The sequence below is a fragment of the Zootoca vivipara genome, chromosome 11, assembly GCF_965207765.1.
Source record: "Zootoca vivipara chromosome 11, rZooViv2.hap1.1, whole genome shotgun sequence".
NCBI lineage: Eukaryota > Metazoa > Chordata > Lepidosauria > Squamata > Lacertidae > Zootoca > Zootoca vivipara.
The window spans coordinates 8,231,385-8,248,873 of NC_142594.1; the positions used below are offsets into that span (position 1 = coordinate 8,231,385).

The 17,489-nt window shown below is 43.5% G+C and overlaps 1 protein-coding gene across 2 annotated transcripts in view; it reads right to left on the bottom strand.

The window, feature by feature from the left end:
* The window catches only part of ITGA9 (integrin subunit alpha 9), a 173,404-nt gene that overhangs the window by 13,687 nt on the left and 142,228 nt on the right, over positions 1–17,489 (bottom strand). For both annotated transcript variants that reach the window (XM_088654274.1, XM_088654275.1), the window contains 4 exons: positions 17,160–17,285; positions 14,197–14,316; positions 12,445–12,546; positions 4,056–4,175 (listed from right to left, as the gene is read on the bottom strand). In XM_088654274.1, coding sequence (XP_088510400.1) covers positions 4,056–4,175; positions 12,445–12,546; positions 14,197–14,316; positions 17,160–17,285 — 468 coding nt within the window. The remainder of the gene's footprint in view (positions 1–4,055; positions 4,176–12,444; positions 12,547–14,196; positions 14,317–17,159; positions 17,286–17,489) is intronic.

The following is a 17,489-nucleotide window of genomic DNA, read 5'->3' on the forward strand; positions in this document are numbered from 1 at the left end:
GTGCAGCCGGCCACTGAAGCTACAATGTGTGTGATACTAGGCGCCCTCAACATTGAGTGGGCCCGGCCCCTTTCTAACAAATATTGAGGGGGCCAAAGACACATCAGCCTCCTAGACCTGTTGTGTGCCTGTTGTGGTGGGTTGCTAGTCTCCTCAAACCTATTTGGAGAAAAAGGCAGGACAGAGACTTTTTAAATAATAATAATCCGCCATCATTCCTTCATGTGTGTGGAGTGATTTTGACAGTTCACAATAAGTAATCCTGGACTCACTTACACCAGAGTAGTCTTCTGCCTATTCCAATTGATTTCCTCACCGTAATACACAGTTCTAAGTATGCAGAATAAAGCTTATGATTGTAACCTGAACTCATTTGGAGCAGATGACCACATTTAACTGTCACTTTTGGAAAATAAATGAAACATATGAATGCTGGGTCAGAAACTAAACTCCTATTATATTTATCCAAAAGATTGGCCAAAAATAAAAGCTACATTTGAAATATGCTAGTATTGTGTTTCATGTCATGGTAAAGGGAGTGAGGAGTATTTTGAGGTGAACATATCAGGATTTATCAACTATGAAACAAACTGCAGCTCATAAAAAGTTATGAGGAAGTCAGAAAGCTGCTAGGTGACAGCTTTTTAAAAAAAACAACATACCACAACAATGAAAAACTTATTTTTGTGATTTGGGGCTCCAGCTTTTTATTTGTTTAGTTTGGGCAAGTTTGCTTTAAAAAAATAAGTATTTTTTAAAAGATAACTTGGAAAAATGCAACCTTGTATTATTTTTGCTTTTTGTAAACTGCTCTGACTGAAGAGCAGGGTAACAAAAAAATGTTGTAAATAAATAAACAAAACAATCCCAGGAAATCACAAAAATAAAAGTCTCTTTAAAAGGTAACCGTGACATTACTGGTCGTATGTTTGTTTGAATGCACGCGCCAATTTGCTCAGTTTATTCCCAACTAAGCACGCACAAAGCCGCAAGCCCAGGATGTTTTTTTCCAAGTAACAGTTACCTGGATTAGGCAGCATTCTTATGAATGCTTGACCTTTGAGAAACATATTTATCTGAAACAGGCATTCTGCTAGGCGATGCTGGATGGTACATGCAAAGTAGACAGGAAACAGGACCTTCCTTGCATTTGCCCCTGGTACTTCAGCCCCAGGTATAGAAGAAGGATCACAGCTGGAGGCAGCAATGGTTCTGAATACCAGATCGACCCCTGCTTGTGGGTTTCCCACAGAGATTTGGTTGTCTAATGTGAGAACAGGATGCTGGACTAGATGGGCCATTGCTCTGATCCCGCAAGGCTCTCTCTTATGTTCTTTTGAATTCTGGACTTAAATGACAGGCTATGCAGAAAATCATTGGCAAAGGATTAATTTATATATCTTTTCCTGTTAGAAAACATTCAGCAGTGCATTTCAGCCAGCAGAATAAAGACAAATAACACACTGTGAGGCCACAGAGAGGGAACAGGAGATAGCATTTATAATGCTGCTTAGCTCCCAAGCGATTTCAAGCTCTTCTTTTACAACATCACAACTGCTTTTCAACTGCACTAATAAGCCATGGGGTATTTACAGGAAGGCTGCTTTCAACATCTCCTAAACAGGGTCTGTGTCTGTGGCCAACACGAAGCAAGACAGTGATAAACAAGGTATTCCTTTTGTGAAAGAGAGCTCTGTATGATAAAATTGCATTCTTAAGAAGGGACTGAAATGCTACTGTAATGGAAAGCATGTGATATTTACATTAGCCTGCCGTGGCAGCTGTGAATTTGCCTGACTTTATGCTTCAAGGCCTATCTCTGAGGCAGAGGTGTTAGGGTAAAATGGCTAGTGTCTTTTAAACTGTGGCTAACTCCCTTTTAAACTGTGGGACACATGTGACGCTGTGGGTTAAACCACAGAGTCTAGGGCTTGCCGATCAGAAGGTCAGCGGTTCAAATCCCCACGATGGGATGAGCTCCCGTTGTTCGGTCCCAGCTCCTGCCAACCTAGCAGTTCAAAAGCACGTCAAATGGGAACCACTACAATGGGAAGGTAAATGGCGTTTCCGTGTGCTGCTCTGGTTCACCAGAAGTGGCTTTGTCATGCTGGCCACATGACCTGGAAGCTGTACGCCGGCTCCCTCGGCCAATAACGCGAGATGAGCGCCGCAACCCCAGAGTCGGTCATGACTGGACCTAATGGCCGGGGGTCCCTTTACCTTTACCTTTAACCCCCTTTAGCCTCTTGAAAGAGACCATCTTGGCTGTGAGTCCTGGAAGACCAGCTCCCTGCCTTGCAAGCCTTTTGCCACCTGGCCTGGGAGGGCGGAGCCTGGACTGACTCCAGCTACAAAAGCTGAGGCTGCTGAACAGAATCTTGGGCTGGGGGGATGTTTGGCATTTGTTGTTGTTGTTACTGATATTATTTTTTTATCTTTATTTTTAGACCTTATTATTTATGAGGAAAATGCTCAGTTTGGCTATGCACTTTTTGATGTGATTTATTTATTGTTTATGACTATGTTTGTTTGCAAGTATGTAAATCACTTCATGTTGTAAGACGCCTTGAGTATTGTTAACTATGGAGAGGCGGGCGGCACCTCTGGGGATCTGATGTAAGGCACTGAAGTTGCAGCTTGTAGGAGTGCTAGGCTGTCTGTCTCATAGAATCACAGAACTGCAGAGTTAGAAGGTACCCTGAGGGTCATCTAGTCCCTGCAATGCCAGAATCTCAACTAGATCATATTAGAATCATAGTCTCTTCCTACGCTTCACTTGCATATTTGTAAATAAATCTCAAAAACTTCAAAAAGCAACAGCATAAGCAGTCTCCGATAAAAGGAAGCCAAACTCAGGTATATGCTCTCCCCGGAATTTCTGAGTGCTTGAGGAAGTAGGCTGCATATGCCACTGCTGTTTGTATTGGGAATTATGTTTCCTTGAGCTGGCGTGACCAAGCCAAAATGGAGAATGTGGCAGCAACAACGCAACAATGCATTTAGTGGCATTTGCATGCCTTTGTCCCTTGCATCTCCTTTTGACTCCCCTCACCCACCCACAATCTCTGTTTAGATTGCAAGCTCCTAGGGGCAGGGATCTACCTTTTGGGTATGTAAAGCTCCCTGTGCACTAACAGCACCATCAAAATGCTGGCCACACTTCTATGCAATTTCCTTACTGGTGGTGATGTGAAAACTGTGGGTTGCACAACAGATATAAATACTGTTTACTGGAAACAGGGAAACATTTACTTTAATTAATTTTTTAAAAAGTTTTATCATAGTGATGAATAAAGGGCAGAAAATGTCCTAATAAAAAGCTGCCTAAAACATTTGACCAAATGACTCTTTATAATGGGTAATCATGGAGAGGACACTCCCTTATTTACGTTGGGCTTGTTTTGATGCTACATAAGTCACGGAATTAGGTGCTAACTAAGGGACCCAGGTGGCGCTGTGGTTAAACCACTGAGCCTAGGGCTTGCTGATCAGAAGGTTGGCGGTTCGAATCCCTGTGACGGGGTGAGCTCCCGTTGCTTGGTCCCAGCTCCTGCCAACCTAGCAGTTCGAAAGCACGTCAAAATGCAAGTAGATAAATAGGAACCGCTACAGCGGGAAGGTAAACGGCGTTTCCATGTGCTGCTCTGGTTTGCCAGAAGCGGCTTTGTCATGCTGGCCACATGACCTGGAAGCTATACGTTGGCTCCCTCGGCTAATAATGCGAGATGAGCGCACAACCCCAGAGTCGGTCACGACTGGACCTAATGGTCAGCGGTCCCTTTACCTTTACCTTTTTAAAGAAGCTGCTTGAATATTGACTGGCAGAAAATTATGTGGAAGTGGCTTTTCGTTATGTATCTTCCATTTTCCCAATAAGGGAAATGAACTTTTTTTCTGACATTTTATGTCCTCAGTGCGGAACACTGTTTGCTCATTAAAGCTAATGGATGCTAAATACTTACCAGGGACTGAAGGGGGAGGGGGGGGGAATGCACATTTTATGCCAAGGCCGTGGCTAATCCTTGTGTCTGTGTTGTGTCTGACAGAAAGCTTACCTTCCACAGCAGCACAGCCAGAAACAGGAAGATGAGAATTCCCACCAGCAAGCTGATAGCAATGATCCATCCAACCACATAACCACGAGGCTCCAGATTATGCAAGGCCTCAAAGACCACCTACAAAGCAATTAGGAATATATATATATATCATTTACACAACAAGTCTTCATTATTTTGTATGACAGACATGCTACACTGAATTCCCTATTAACGTTTCCAAAGCAGAGCCATATTTGCAACTTTCAGCTGTCAAGGCTACTTTTCCTCAAGGGTTTTAAAAAAGCCTTCCCTTTAAAACAAAAAACCCACAAAAAACAAAATCAGGTGTAAGCACTGATAATAAGAAATGTCTCGTTCTCTGAAATTCCATCTTATTGCCATTCCGCCCCCAGGCATAAAGTTCCCTTCACTGCCAGCTATCACAAGGGTGTAGCAGCTGGTACGAAGATGCCAATCTTCTATAATTTCCACTAAAACTTTTAGAAACTCATTTAAAAAAAAAGAACAGAATGTGTCGGTTTTCATTGAAACCAGTCGTCTGTTAGCAAAGCTTCAAGAGTTGAGAAGTGTGACCTTCCCAGGCCAGAGGGTCAAATCAAATTCTCCAACCCTCCAGACAGGATTAAGTAATACAGTTTTAAGTTCCATGAGCTATACATTAATTCCCACCAATGCAACACATTATTTCACAGCATTTCTGTTAATTTTGCCCTGGCTGGATTTCCTGGCTGATCAGGGGTTAGCAATGCTGTACATATTTGTCTTCCAGCAATCTACTCAAACCAGCAGACTCATTTTTCCAGAGAGTTTTTCCAGATACAACCTTCCAAAGTACGTAGACGCATACATATTAGTGACGATGTTTCCCTGCTCTCAAATTCATAATGAAATCAGATCACTCAAAATCATTCAATACTCCTACATACAAGCTTCTTTTTGGAACACAATGTTATGGTTTCACAGGCATGGGCTCAAATACCACCCATGGCTATGCCAAGGAAGAAGAAAGAACTAAAGACAGGCTTTGCTTTAGAGTCTTAGACTGTAAGGCCAACTGGCAGTGACTTTGTTGCTGTTACCCAATGACTATTGAGCAGAGTAGTTGAATCAGAACAATTGTAGTGTAAATTGACATAATATTTGCTGGGCATGGGATGTTTGGGTTTTTTTTCTAGTAATGGGGTAGGAGGGATCTATTATTAAAATATTGTTGCCATTGTTGCTTTTAAGCCTTTGTGATCTTCTTTTATCCCAAACCTCAATAAAACACTATGAGAACGATGCAATGGTAGCCACTTATCTCACTTTATAAAAATAAACTCTATTAAAATTTCAATTCTATCCACGATGGCTAAAAAAGCCTCTATGTAGAAAGTCAGGATACTTTTGGATACTAAGTGCTGGGAACAAACAAAGACAAAGGCCAAAACCTTCATTCCCTGCTTCTGAACACCTAGAGAAATTTGTCTGGTCCCTTCTGCAAACAGAATGCTGGACTAAATGGATCTTGGTCTGTTCCAGCAACGCAAGACTTCAAAAAAGAAAGGATGTCACTTTTATAAATATTTCATTCGTTTTTAAGAACCACACTCTATCAGCTCCAGTGAAAATAACAAAAAGGGTTTTGATCTAACATGCATCGTGACGCGGCCATTGAAAGCATGAAGAAGTGGAAGCAATTCATCTTCCCAAGGTGTTGGCAAGGACGCTGGTGAAAAGGAAATGTGCCAGCCAGACGCCATGCTCTTGAACCGCTTACATCTTCACTGCTCGCTAACAATCTGTTAAAGAGCAAATCCTGGCCTTGCCTTTCTTGGCTTGCCTAGCAGTAACATCTCCTTGTACTTAACGCTGTCTTAGATCTGAGTGATCTCCGACGGTGAAACATATATTATGGTTGATACAGGAGAAAGGAAGACTGGGTTGGGAAGAGGCTGTGGGCCTAATTGAAATAAAAGGGTTATAAAAACGTGGAGTGAATCAGAGACTCATTTTTCATGCTTTGAACCAGATGCCCAAGAACCTAGCGCAAAACTGGATCCATTTTAGAATGCAGTTTGAGTTCCAGCATTATTTAGCTCTTACAATTCTCAACATATTGAAAAGCTCTCGCTGCAATTTATTTAGATTCTGCATTTCATCATGCTACACTAAAAGGGCCCTTTCAGGGGAATTTAGAGTTAAATGACTATTCCCCACCCCACCCCTGAGATTTGCTTAGAAGAAATAAATTCACAGTGAGGTTTGGCAGGTGCTACTGTGACGAGAATGCCTGCTGAACCCCTTCAGAAGACTGTCTTTCCAAATGGGCAGAGTGACCACAAAAATCATCTCGGGTGAAAGTAACAACCACTTTGGTTTCTAATCTAAAGTGAATGACAACTTGTTTCCACAGTTGCCATAGCCTGTATATTTACCACTGCTCTTTGACTGTTTGATGTCTCATACTTAAGCTGTAGCAAAGGGTGACACTTATCAGACCTCCCAACAGCTGGGTTGCTGCTGGTGACCAGGAGAGAGGGGGGCAAGATGACAAGGAGGTTGGTGCTGGGCAAGGACACAGGCAGAGCCAATACTGTATGGCACTCCTGATGGTGCGTTTGCGCAGCACTGATCTCCCCACCATCTTGTCTCTCCCACTTTGCCTCCTTGTTATCCGTACCGACCCACCTGTCGGGAGGCCAGGTAAGTGCCCTCCTGTGCAGGACTATTAAAGGTAAAGGTAAAGGGACCCCTGACCATTAGGTCCAGTCGTGACCAACTCTGGGGTTGCGCGCTCATCTCGCATTATTGGCCGAGGGAGCCGGTGTATAGCTTCCAGGTCATGTGGCCAGCATGACAAAGCCGCTTCTGGCAAACCAGAGCAGCACATGGAAACGCCATTTACCTTCCCGCTGTAGTGGTTCCTATTTATCTACTTGCATTTTGACGTGCTTTCGAACTGCTAGGTTGGCAGGAGCTGGGACCAAGCAACGGGAGCTCACCCCATCACAGGGATTCGAACTGCCGACCTTCTGATCAGCAAGCCCTAGGCTCTGTGGTTTAACCCACCGCACTACCTGGGTCCCTGCACCTTGTCCCTGCACTCCCTGGGTCCTTTTACACCTTGCAGGACTATTAGCAAGGTGTAAAAATAAACTCATTGGGTTGGATCCAGAGTAAGTTCGTTGCACTTAGTTCTCACTGAAACCAATTAGTTGTGTTGGTCATGACTAACTCCTCACACTCCCTCACACTGTCATATTCGCTCACTCACAGGGCTTCAGTGCAAGGTACTTAGTCTAGATCCAACCCTTTTTTCGTTAAACTTGCAGGAAACTTAAGCATCCTCCACCAGGGCCAGGGCCTTTTCAGTGATGGCTCCGACCTGGTGGAATGCTCTGTCCCATGAGACTAGGTCCCTCCAGGATTTAACCTCCTTCCGCCAGGCCTGTAAGACAGAGCTATTCCGCCTGGCCTTTACTTTGAACTCAGCCTGATCTTTTATTTCCCTTCTCTTCCCCCCTCCCCCTTTTATAAAGATTACCCGCTCTGGGACCCCACAACTAATTCTCCCCTGGCCTCCTCGCTGGCCCAGGTAGGTCTAATTTAGCCAGCTAGCCCTGATGACTATCTAATGTTTATTGGATGGATTTTCCTCAAATTGATTCTTGAACTTGAATTTTCTTGTTATTCATGCTTCTATACTGTATTTTATGCTGCTTTTATGTTGTATTACAATTAAGTGTTTAAAATTTGTTGTTAGCCACCCTGAGCCCAGGTTTCTGAACCGGGAAGGGTGGGGTATAAATAAAAATTATTATTATTATTATTATTATTATTATTATTATTATTATTATTCCCATTTCTATACATTTAAATATACCATAGTTCACGAAAGCAAGTAATCTGTGTTTACAGAGGAGGAAGGGAAGAGAATATTTAAGTGAAGAGAAATATGTTGCTCGTGTAATACTTATAACACTAAGATAAATAATCTCAACACACAATTACTGTTCTGCATGAGGTAAGGTAAAGGACCCCTGGATTATTAAACCCGGTCACAGGTGGCCATGGGGTTGCGGCTCTAATCTCGCTTTCAGGCTGAGGGAGCCTGTGTTTCTCCACAGATAGCTTTCCAGGTCATGTGGCCAGCCTGACTAAACCGCTTCTGGTGCAACAGGGCACTGTGACGGAAACCAGAGCGCACGGAAACACCGTTTTACCTTCCCCGCCACAGCAGTACCTATTTATCTACTTGCACTGGTGTGCTTTTGAACTGCTAGGTTGGCAGGAGCTGGGACAGACCAACGGGAGCTCACCCCATTGCGTGGATTTGAACCGCCGACCTTCTGATCAGCAAGCCCAAGAGGCTCAGTGGTTTAGACCACAGCTCCACCTGTGTCCCTATAGATGAGGTGAGAATGGACTGGCTAGCAACCTAGAGGGTGAACTAATTTCCTTCCTCTTTGGCTTGTGGCTTGGATCATAAACCAGTGCCATCTGGATGGGATCCTTTTACCATATTCTTTCTTATGCTGAGCAAACATCTCTGATTTGCACATGTAGCTTTCTGCCACTTTCTGCATTCTGATCAGGATACTAGTTTACCTGTAAGCATGTGTTGCAGTTAACGTAAGCAGAGCATGAAGTTAGAAACAGGCGCTCTTGCTTTACGGCAGTAGCTAAAATATATGAGCTTCTCATGCCTCCTCTTGAATTCAGTTTTAGGTGGCAACATGTGCCTCTATCTGCACAAAACATTTCAAACAGTTGTTTACGAGCATCCTTTTTAGGGGCAGCCCATTTTTATCAATATGGATAAACGGTGTGTGTGTGTGTGAAAATCATAACACACATGTAAGGCAGTTGTTTAAGATTCTCTTATAAATTGCTTCATGATACTGCTTTTTAAAAATTTGTGACATCCACCCTACTGCTGAAATGAAAGACTATTAACACTGAGGAGTGTGGAATACCCAGGAATACTATTTTCAATGCTAAGAAATCTCATCAGCTGTTTCACGCCAATGTCCATTAAATAGCAGCTCAAAGAGAGGTATGGGGGAAGATGAACTGATACTACTCAAAAGTAAAAGGGGGAAAAACTGACGGGGGGCGTTTCAGAAGGAAGAGGAAGGAGACAACCCAAGAATTTGTTATGTATGAATAACTGTGGTTGCAAGCAATATGCATTATTTCCTCCTGCATTCCCATGGCTGGGGTGGGGGTGGAGAGAGAGAGAGAGAGAGAGAGAGAGAGAGAGAGAGAGAGAGAGAGAGAGAGAGAGAGAGAGAGAGAGAGAAGAATGAATAATGTGAGCCAAACCACATGTCTTACATTTTTTTCCTGAATATGACCCAACACAAAGCATTCAAGATCAGAGAAGCCAAGAGCCATATGGAAATTGCATGGATGAAGATTAAAAGCTAACATTCATATTAGAAAAGAATGAGATTGCAAACTGATGCTTCAAAACCAAATTCTGTCCAACTTGTCCTTTTCTAGCCAGTGCTTCCCCAAAGCCTGAGGCATCATTCTGATTAGAGATTATGCGTCTTTCTTTCTTTTACAATGTTAAAATGAAATTGTAACAACTGTAACCCAAAATTATTATTTTTAGAACCCCACTTTGGGCAGTAGGAAAACGTCATTTTAAAGCAGTAAGTAACAACTGGGAACAATTCGCTCTGATTACACTTACACTTATCATTCTGGAGAATTACCAAATCCTTTATGTACTTCAGGAGTGGGGAAACTTTGACCCTCCAGATGTTGGTTGATGGGCCAAAGTTGATGGGAGATGTAGTGCAAACATCTGGAGGGCCAAACATCTGGCTTCTCAATGAACAGGAGGTGCTTCTGATCTCCCACCCACCCACAGGGAGGAAATGGTGAGGGCTGCCCTCTGGGGTCTCCCAATGTGATTCAGAGTGGGCCCCTTCCTCCCAACTGATGGCCTTTGATTCCCATTGTTGGGTAAGACTTATCTGATCCGCCCACCTTGTCCCTGATGTAGATATTCTTCCATGGCAGGGGTGGGTCATCATCAGTGGCGGAGCTTCATGCTCTGGCACCGGCGGCGGAGAGCAGGCGGGGCGGGGCTGGTGCGCGTCCCGGGGGTGGAGCACACCGCCCGCAGGGGCATGGCACGCGTTCTGGGGGTGGGGACTGCCGGCTGTGGGGGTGGGGCAGCTGTGATGGTACCATACCGGGATCGCACAGCCAAGGGCGGCTTGCTCCCATCACCCCCCTCTTCCTACGCCCCTGGTCATCATTTTGTGGTTTGCCTCAGGTGCCAAAATGTTTTGGGCCAGCCCTGATTCAAAGTGTGATAAATTCTGGTCTGAAATATCTCCAAAGACATTTAGGATTGTTAAATCTTTGGGGACGCTTCCAATTCCTGGTTTCGTCCAATTTAATTGGATTTGTGGATCTAAATTCCTAGAATGCATTCAACATGGCAGCCAAATTGTGTTAGGCTATGATCCCAAACTCATTTGCTTGGAATCATGTTCCACTGAAAGCAATTCCAAGTACTGTATTCAGGATCTGTGTGACAGCCACTATCAGGAAGCTTGGAAGTAATTTTACACAACATTTAGCAAAGATGCTCTATATCTAATCCAATGAAGCCAAATATGCACACAAAAAGGGTTTTCCCACACAATCCTTCTGTGGCATACAGAGAATGAAAGCTGCTTTTAGAGGGGTTTCAATGGATTGTGGTCATGCGTTACAAAAGGCGAATACCGAGAGGGAATAAGCAGAGGGGAAATTAGCATCAAATTAAGTGTTACTAAATATTACAAGCAAACAGGCTCTTTGGGAAGGGGTGGTTTTGAGAAACGGTGTGTGCGGGTATTTCGCTCACTGCTCCTCTTCAAATTGTATCCACACACCACCTTTCCTCCGTGGGTTTTCAAAGGCGTGCTTAGTCCCATAAAACACAAGTGAAACCCTGCAGCAGAAACATGGCTTGGGGGCAGCGAAGCGATTTGGAGCAGAGAAGAAACAAGCAAGTCAGCATTAAAGGTAAAGGTAAAGGGACCCCTGACCGTTAGGTCCAGTCGCGGACGACTCTGGGGTTGCGGCGCTCATATCGCTTTACTGGCTGAGGGAGCCGACGTTTGTCTGCATGTGGCCAGCATGACTAAGCTGCTTCTGGTGAACCAGAGCAGCACACGGAAACACCGTTTACCTTCCCACGGGAGCGGTATCTATTTATCGACTTGCACTTTGACGTGCTTTCAAACTGCTAGGTTGGCAGGAGCAAGGACCGAGCGATGGGAGCTCACCCCGTCACGGGGATTCAAACTGCCGACCTTCTGACTGGCAAGCCCTAGGCTCTGTGGTTTAGACCACAGCGCCACCTGCGTCCCTCAAGTCAGCATTACGCAGGACCAATTCAGAGCAAAGAAGTACATCATCTTATCCCTGCTACTTCTGTATTTTAATTTGCGTTTTCCTAAAGCATCTCTCTCTCTTTTTCTCCCTCCCTCTGGCCTTATGCTGGCCTTTGGCCGTAATAAAGATTCTCCTTCTCCTTCTAAGGCCATTGGCTTTGTTGTATGTGCCCTTACCATGTGGCATGTAAGCAACAACACCTGGAGACAGAAAGGGTCGTGGGAGATAAAGGAGTATCTTCTGTCCTCATTACTGTACCTTCTTGCCTAACAGTCCAAAACACACTTACTATGGAGCATACCCAACTGAACACAATGAAACTTGCTTCCAGCAGCGTGCAGTGATTTTTTTCATAGTGGAACAGTTAGGCCCAGAGGCGTTGGCTTGCGAGGGGCACTGATGTCATGCGTGTGACATTGCAATGTCCTGCTGTTGCGCATGTGAGCATCACACCTCCCTCCCTAAGCCAGGGGGAAGCTTCTCGGGCTTTGGGAAGGAGGTACCAGGGGGACATTTTGGGGGCTGGCCTAGTCCCCTTAGTCCAATGAGCGTGCACCACTGCTTGCTTCCATGCACAGGATTGTATTGTGTGCATTTTATCACCCCATTCTGATAAATCCAGAATGGGATACATCTCCTAGATTTTGAAAAACCTGACTTTTTAGATTGAAGCAGGCTTCAACAGAGTGAAACAGAACTCACTGGCTAAGAAAAAGCACAGCTGAGGCCTTTACAAGCCGGTCTAACTGCAGCACAATGTGCGTTAAAGTATTCCAAATAGCATCATTTGCTACAGGGCCAAAGCTTATCACAGCAAGCAAAACCACAGGAGGATTGCAAGGCAGCAGCACCACTGTTGCATTCAAAGAAAGGCACGCTCGTTCATTTTTGAAGTCTAAGCTTAGGCTTGACCACAAATTCCTCACTCAGTGTAGGATTCTCTAATGCATTCCATATGAGCAGCGCAAGTATTCCTTGCTCTTCAGATTCATTCACTTACTGTTGCATCTTCTGAATTCCCATTGGGTGCTTCTACTGCCCGGATAGTTGTGTCTACCCTCACCTTTGCCCTTGTTACAAACTGGATGACGGATGAACTGTCCTAAGGATTGAAAAAACAATAAAAGTTGAGTAACTCTGTCAATTCCACAGCCTTCAAAGACTTTTAAGCACCAGCTCTTTTATGGCCTCAAATCAGAGGCAAGGTCCATAAAGGTGCAATATTCCAGATTTAAATCCAACACATCCCATTAAATTTGATATATAGTCCTCTTTTTTGTTTTCAAACTCAGATCTGATATGGGTGAAAAGCTCTTCGGTCCGGATACATCGCCCAATTAAAAGAATGCAACACACTGCCAAACATCACCAGCAAAGAACATCTTAACCTGACTTATTTCCACATAATTAGGAACAGATATTTAGATACAATTACTAAAATGCAGTTGCACACAGTACTGGTTAAAATATTGCATTATCAAAATAAATCCTGACATGACTCACTGCAAAAAGCCTAAATGTGTATGGTGTTGTGTGTTTTTTATTCTTCTTCTGCAAAAGTGAATTAGTCTTGTGTTTCCTATGAGGAGTCTGAGCATGAGGAGTCTAAACAGAAGGAGCAAGTAACCTTTTTAAGTCAACGGTCCTTCTAGAATGTCAAATTATTTTAGGTTACAATCAAGCAGTGAATAAATTTTATGAAATACATAAATAAATAAAATTGCATCCTATGCCCTCAAGAATTACAGATTCCTAGTCACATTGCAGTTATATGTTACTGCAGGACAATAATGGCAAAGTAGAAAACACAACTGGAGTTATATTGTTCTTTGTTATTTCCTCCTGGCTATAATAATTATTTTTACCCTGTGGCTCTCACCTACACAGTGTCTATGGTCAAAGGGGGCTCCTAAATGTGCACTGTGAACCTGACCCTTGGACCGAAGTCCTCTGGCACCAGCTACATAATCCAAGGGTGTGTTGTGTACCACCCCACACAGGGCCAGCCCTACCATTGGGCAAAGTGAGGCAATGCCCCTGACTTATGGGGGCAGCAGTAGCAGGGCCCTGGTTGCTATTCCTCTCTACACCAGGAATACACCACCACACCAGCATGGTGTAATGGTTTAGAGCGGTAGACTCGTAATCTGGGGAACCGGGTTCGCATCTCCGCTCCTCCACATGCAGCTTCTGGCTGACCTTGGGCTAGTCACACTTCTCTGATGTTTCTCAGCCTCACTCACCTCACAGAGTGTTTGTCGTGGGGGAGAAAGGGAAACGAGAATGTTAGCCGCTTTGAGACTCCTTAAGGGGAGTGAAAGGTGGGATAAAGTCCAAAGTCTTCTTCTTCTTCTCTACTGGAGGGCAGAATTGTGTCTATTACATGGTTTGGGCTCCACCCCCACCCTGTTACCTGTGGTGCTGTGGAGGGTGATTCCCTATCAACAGGGTAGGGGGGGAATCAAATATATTTTATTATTTTTTCATAAGAGTTTTTTCACATATAATTCCAATACATAATGTATTTTCCCCCTCTCTTTTGCTTTATCAACTTCCCATCCCGTTCACAGCCAGCGTTCAGAAGTTGGACGATGGGAGGCATGAAAAGATGTACAAGTTTAAAACGCATTCTGCTTAGGTTTGCGCTCAAACAGTAAGGAAACATTCCAAATAATTCCATCGTAATTCCCATGGTGTGACGGATCATGTACGGGCACCTTAAGAGTATATAATTCAAGGCAACGATGTTCACCTTTTTCAATATCTCGGTATTCAACAGCATATGCACATCTATGCTGCGGGATTCTGCTTTAGCTAGCAAGCTCAAGTTACAGCGTATAATTAGGCAGGACCTGCCTGGTCTTTCGCAGTCCTAAGGGAGAGAAGTAGAAAGCTGTGAGACAAGTAAGGAAAGGTGGCAAAATTTAAAGAAATGCTCTTTGGCCTTTCTAACTGGATGGGTAACATCAGCCCTGGTTTTGTAACTCCTGTCCAACTTCTCTAGAAACGTATCCTAGGGAATTTTAGGAGCAAGTGACTGTCACACTGGCCCCCAGGGGTGGGGGAGGCCAGGATCTGGCCTGCTGGGCTGGAAAGATTCTCTGTCTCTGTCATAGACAACCTGGTTCAGATCTCCCCGTGAAAGATCCCAGGTGGTACAACAACTATTCATACAAACAAGGTCCTGATTTTTAGCTCAGCGCCACATCACTTATGCTTGTGGATCTAGGATCCTTTCTTGGCTGAAGAGTGGGATAAAAATGCTTTAAATAAATGAAGTTTCAGTCGGTAAAGATATATTTTACTGAAACACTGGGGAGCCATCATCAGTCCCTGCTGATAACTGTGAGCTAGGCGAGCCCATGATCTGATAAGACAGCTTCTGCTGTTACTGTACTTTGCCATCGTAGAATAAATTAATTAAGTAAAGTAACTGAAATGGCTGGTCAGCTGAATGAACAGCTTTATAATTCAGTTTATAGCCTGTTCCCAAACAGTAAAGAAACTAGTCAGCTTGCATCTGAGTCTCAGGTACCCAAGCACTACAGCCCCAAAGCTGCAGTATGTCATCTTATATCTTACTAACGCTGGTCCTATGGACCCTTTCCTGGGAGCAAACCCATTGCACATAGTGGGACTTCTGAGTAAACATGCATAAGATGGTACTGCAAGGGTCCACAATACACGTGATTTGGGAGATCTGCGATTCTTGACATCTTTATTTTTTGCTAGAGGCACTAGGGAATCAGCACAAGGGGGAAAGGTTAACTGCTCTTCTTACTGCAGTACAGCCTCAATCCAAATTGTGGGGTTCCCATGGACATCATTCGAAAAGGACATCATTCACTGCATTATAAGGTTTGTGGCCTCTTAAGGCTGCATCATCCACTGAAATACTATCTCTACTTTTAAAAAATATCCACCCATGTTGTTCTCTCTCTAAATGCTGCAAGTAACAGAAGAGCTAACTCCTGTCCCTTTAGGAAACCTTATCCTTGCCCAGAAGCTATCTATTCCACTACAGAAGAACCCCCCCCCCCCATGACACAATATTGTGTTTCTCCTTAATTAATTCCATTTTATGGGAACCCCGTGAGAAGATCGTTCACATGTCAATTGTACCATCTCACTGGATTGTTGACAAGGGTTAATAGCCGACTCCCCACTATGTATGTGATGAATCTCAGATGTCCCAAGGAGAGCTGGCTTCCACCTGATTTGCTGATTTCCTTTCTTTCTCTAAACCTTTATTAGGCATTACAGATATAGACCATCTTAAAACATCCCTATACAAAAAAATTAAAATACATATATATAAAGAAACAGCCATATATAGTAACATAAATTTTCATTGGAGTGTCTTCCCGCTAAACTGTGCCATTCACCACTCTAAGTGATACTATTGAAAGAAACTGGGTTAATATCAGACAGGTAGAATCTGATATTTTCATGGTGCCTTGATTATAACTACCAAAGAAGGGGGGTAGCATGTGTTTACATAGCTGGTTGTACAGTGGACAGTAGAAAAGAATATGTTCTACAATTGTTCCACCAATTGCTGATTTCCTTCTTTCTTGATAAGCCTTTCTCCAAACCCTTCAGATGTAATAATAATAATACCCCCCCACACAATGCTTTTGTTGTCTCTTTTAATGTTTTCTATGGATCCCAGTATGACTATTTGCAAATCAGCTGGAGATACTCAGTAACTGAACCTGTCTTAGGAACTGGACCAGTCTTGAGCAACTACAGAATATGCTATACTTCTATAGTTGATTGAATCCCTTTGCTAATTCAAATGATCTGTCTCAACCATGTGCAAGCTGCTCATGTCTAATGTGACTTGATTAACAGCAATGCGATGAATAAAGGCACCTTAAAATAGCAACAACAACAATACAGGTCTGGATTTCAAATATTTTGGATAAAGGATATCTAAAGCAGGTATTTCAACTGTGGATTATCAAAGAAGGGCAGAGCTCTGAACCTGTTCCCCCTTTCAAGGATGGTGGGATCATGTATTGCTTCATCATAGTATATTACCCTAATTACTGGCTGTATGCATTGTGCTAGAACAGGGGTCAGCAAACTTTTTCAGCAGGGGGCCTGTCCACCGTCCCTCAGACCTTGGGGGGGCGGACTATATTGGTGGGGGAATGAGTGAATTCCCCTGCCCCACAAATAATCCAGAGATGCATTTTAAACAAAAGCTCACATTCTGCTCATGTAAAAACACTAAGCAGGCCATACAAATAACCCAGAGATGCATTTTAAAGAAAAGGACACATTCTACTCATGTAAAAACACGCTGATTCCGGGACCATCCATGGGCTGGATTTAGAAGGCGATTGGGACAGATCCGGCCCCCGGGCCTTAGGTTGCCTATCCATGTGCTAGAACCTAAACTTAAGGCTGCATGTGAGAATGCATGAAAAGTAGGTATAATTATGTTTTTCTACATCCATTTTTCAAACGTCTTGGCAAACACATCAGGGAACTATCTTATTCCTTTTGTAGCAAATCTTTTCTGGCTTGTGGGCAATGATATAGCAGATAAAGACAAGGATTCTCTACTGACAGTTATGGACACTAAGTGCCCCCATTAACTCAGGGTGCTCTTTTAGCTGTAAGAGCAGTGGGTAGCCTATGCATGTACGAGGCTCTGGAATATGGCAACTGACTTTTTAGAAGTCGGAAATGAAGTTAGTCTCTTACCAATACTTTCCTCCCAGATTTGGTAAAAAAGGCAAATATTGTGTGGAAAATGTTCTCCTTTTCTTGAGGAATGACACATGGGGTAGGATTTTTCTGAAAAGAGCAGTTTCCTTTGTCCTGGGCAACCTAAAGAAAGGTGACAACAATACAGAAATAATTGATTCACCCTCTTTTGTAAATTCACCACCTTTTCCATTAGATTAATTTACCGTATATTTCCATCTATAAGACACCCCCATGGGGGACTCTGATTTAAGAAAATGGGGAGAGATGTATCCGTGTATAAAACACCCCAAAATTTTGACATTATTTTTTAGGAAAAAACCTAGT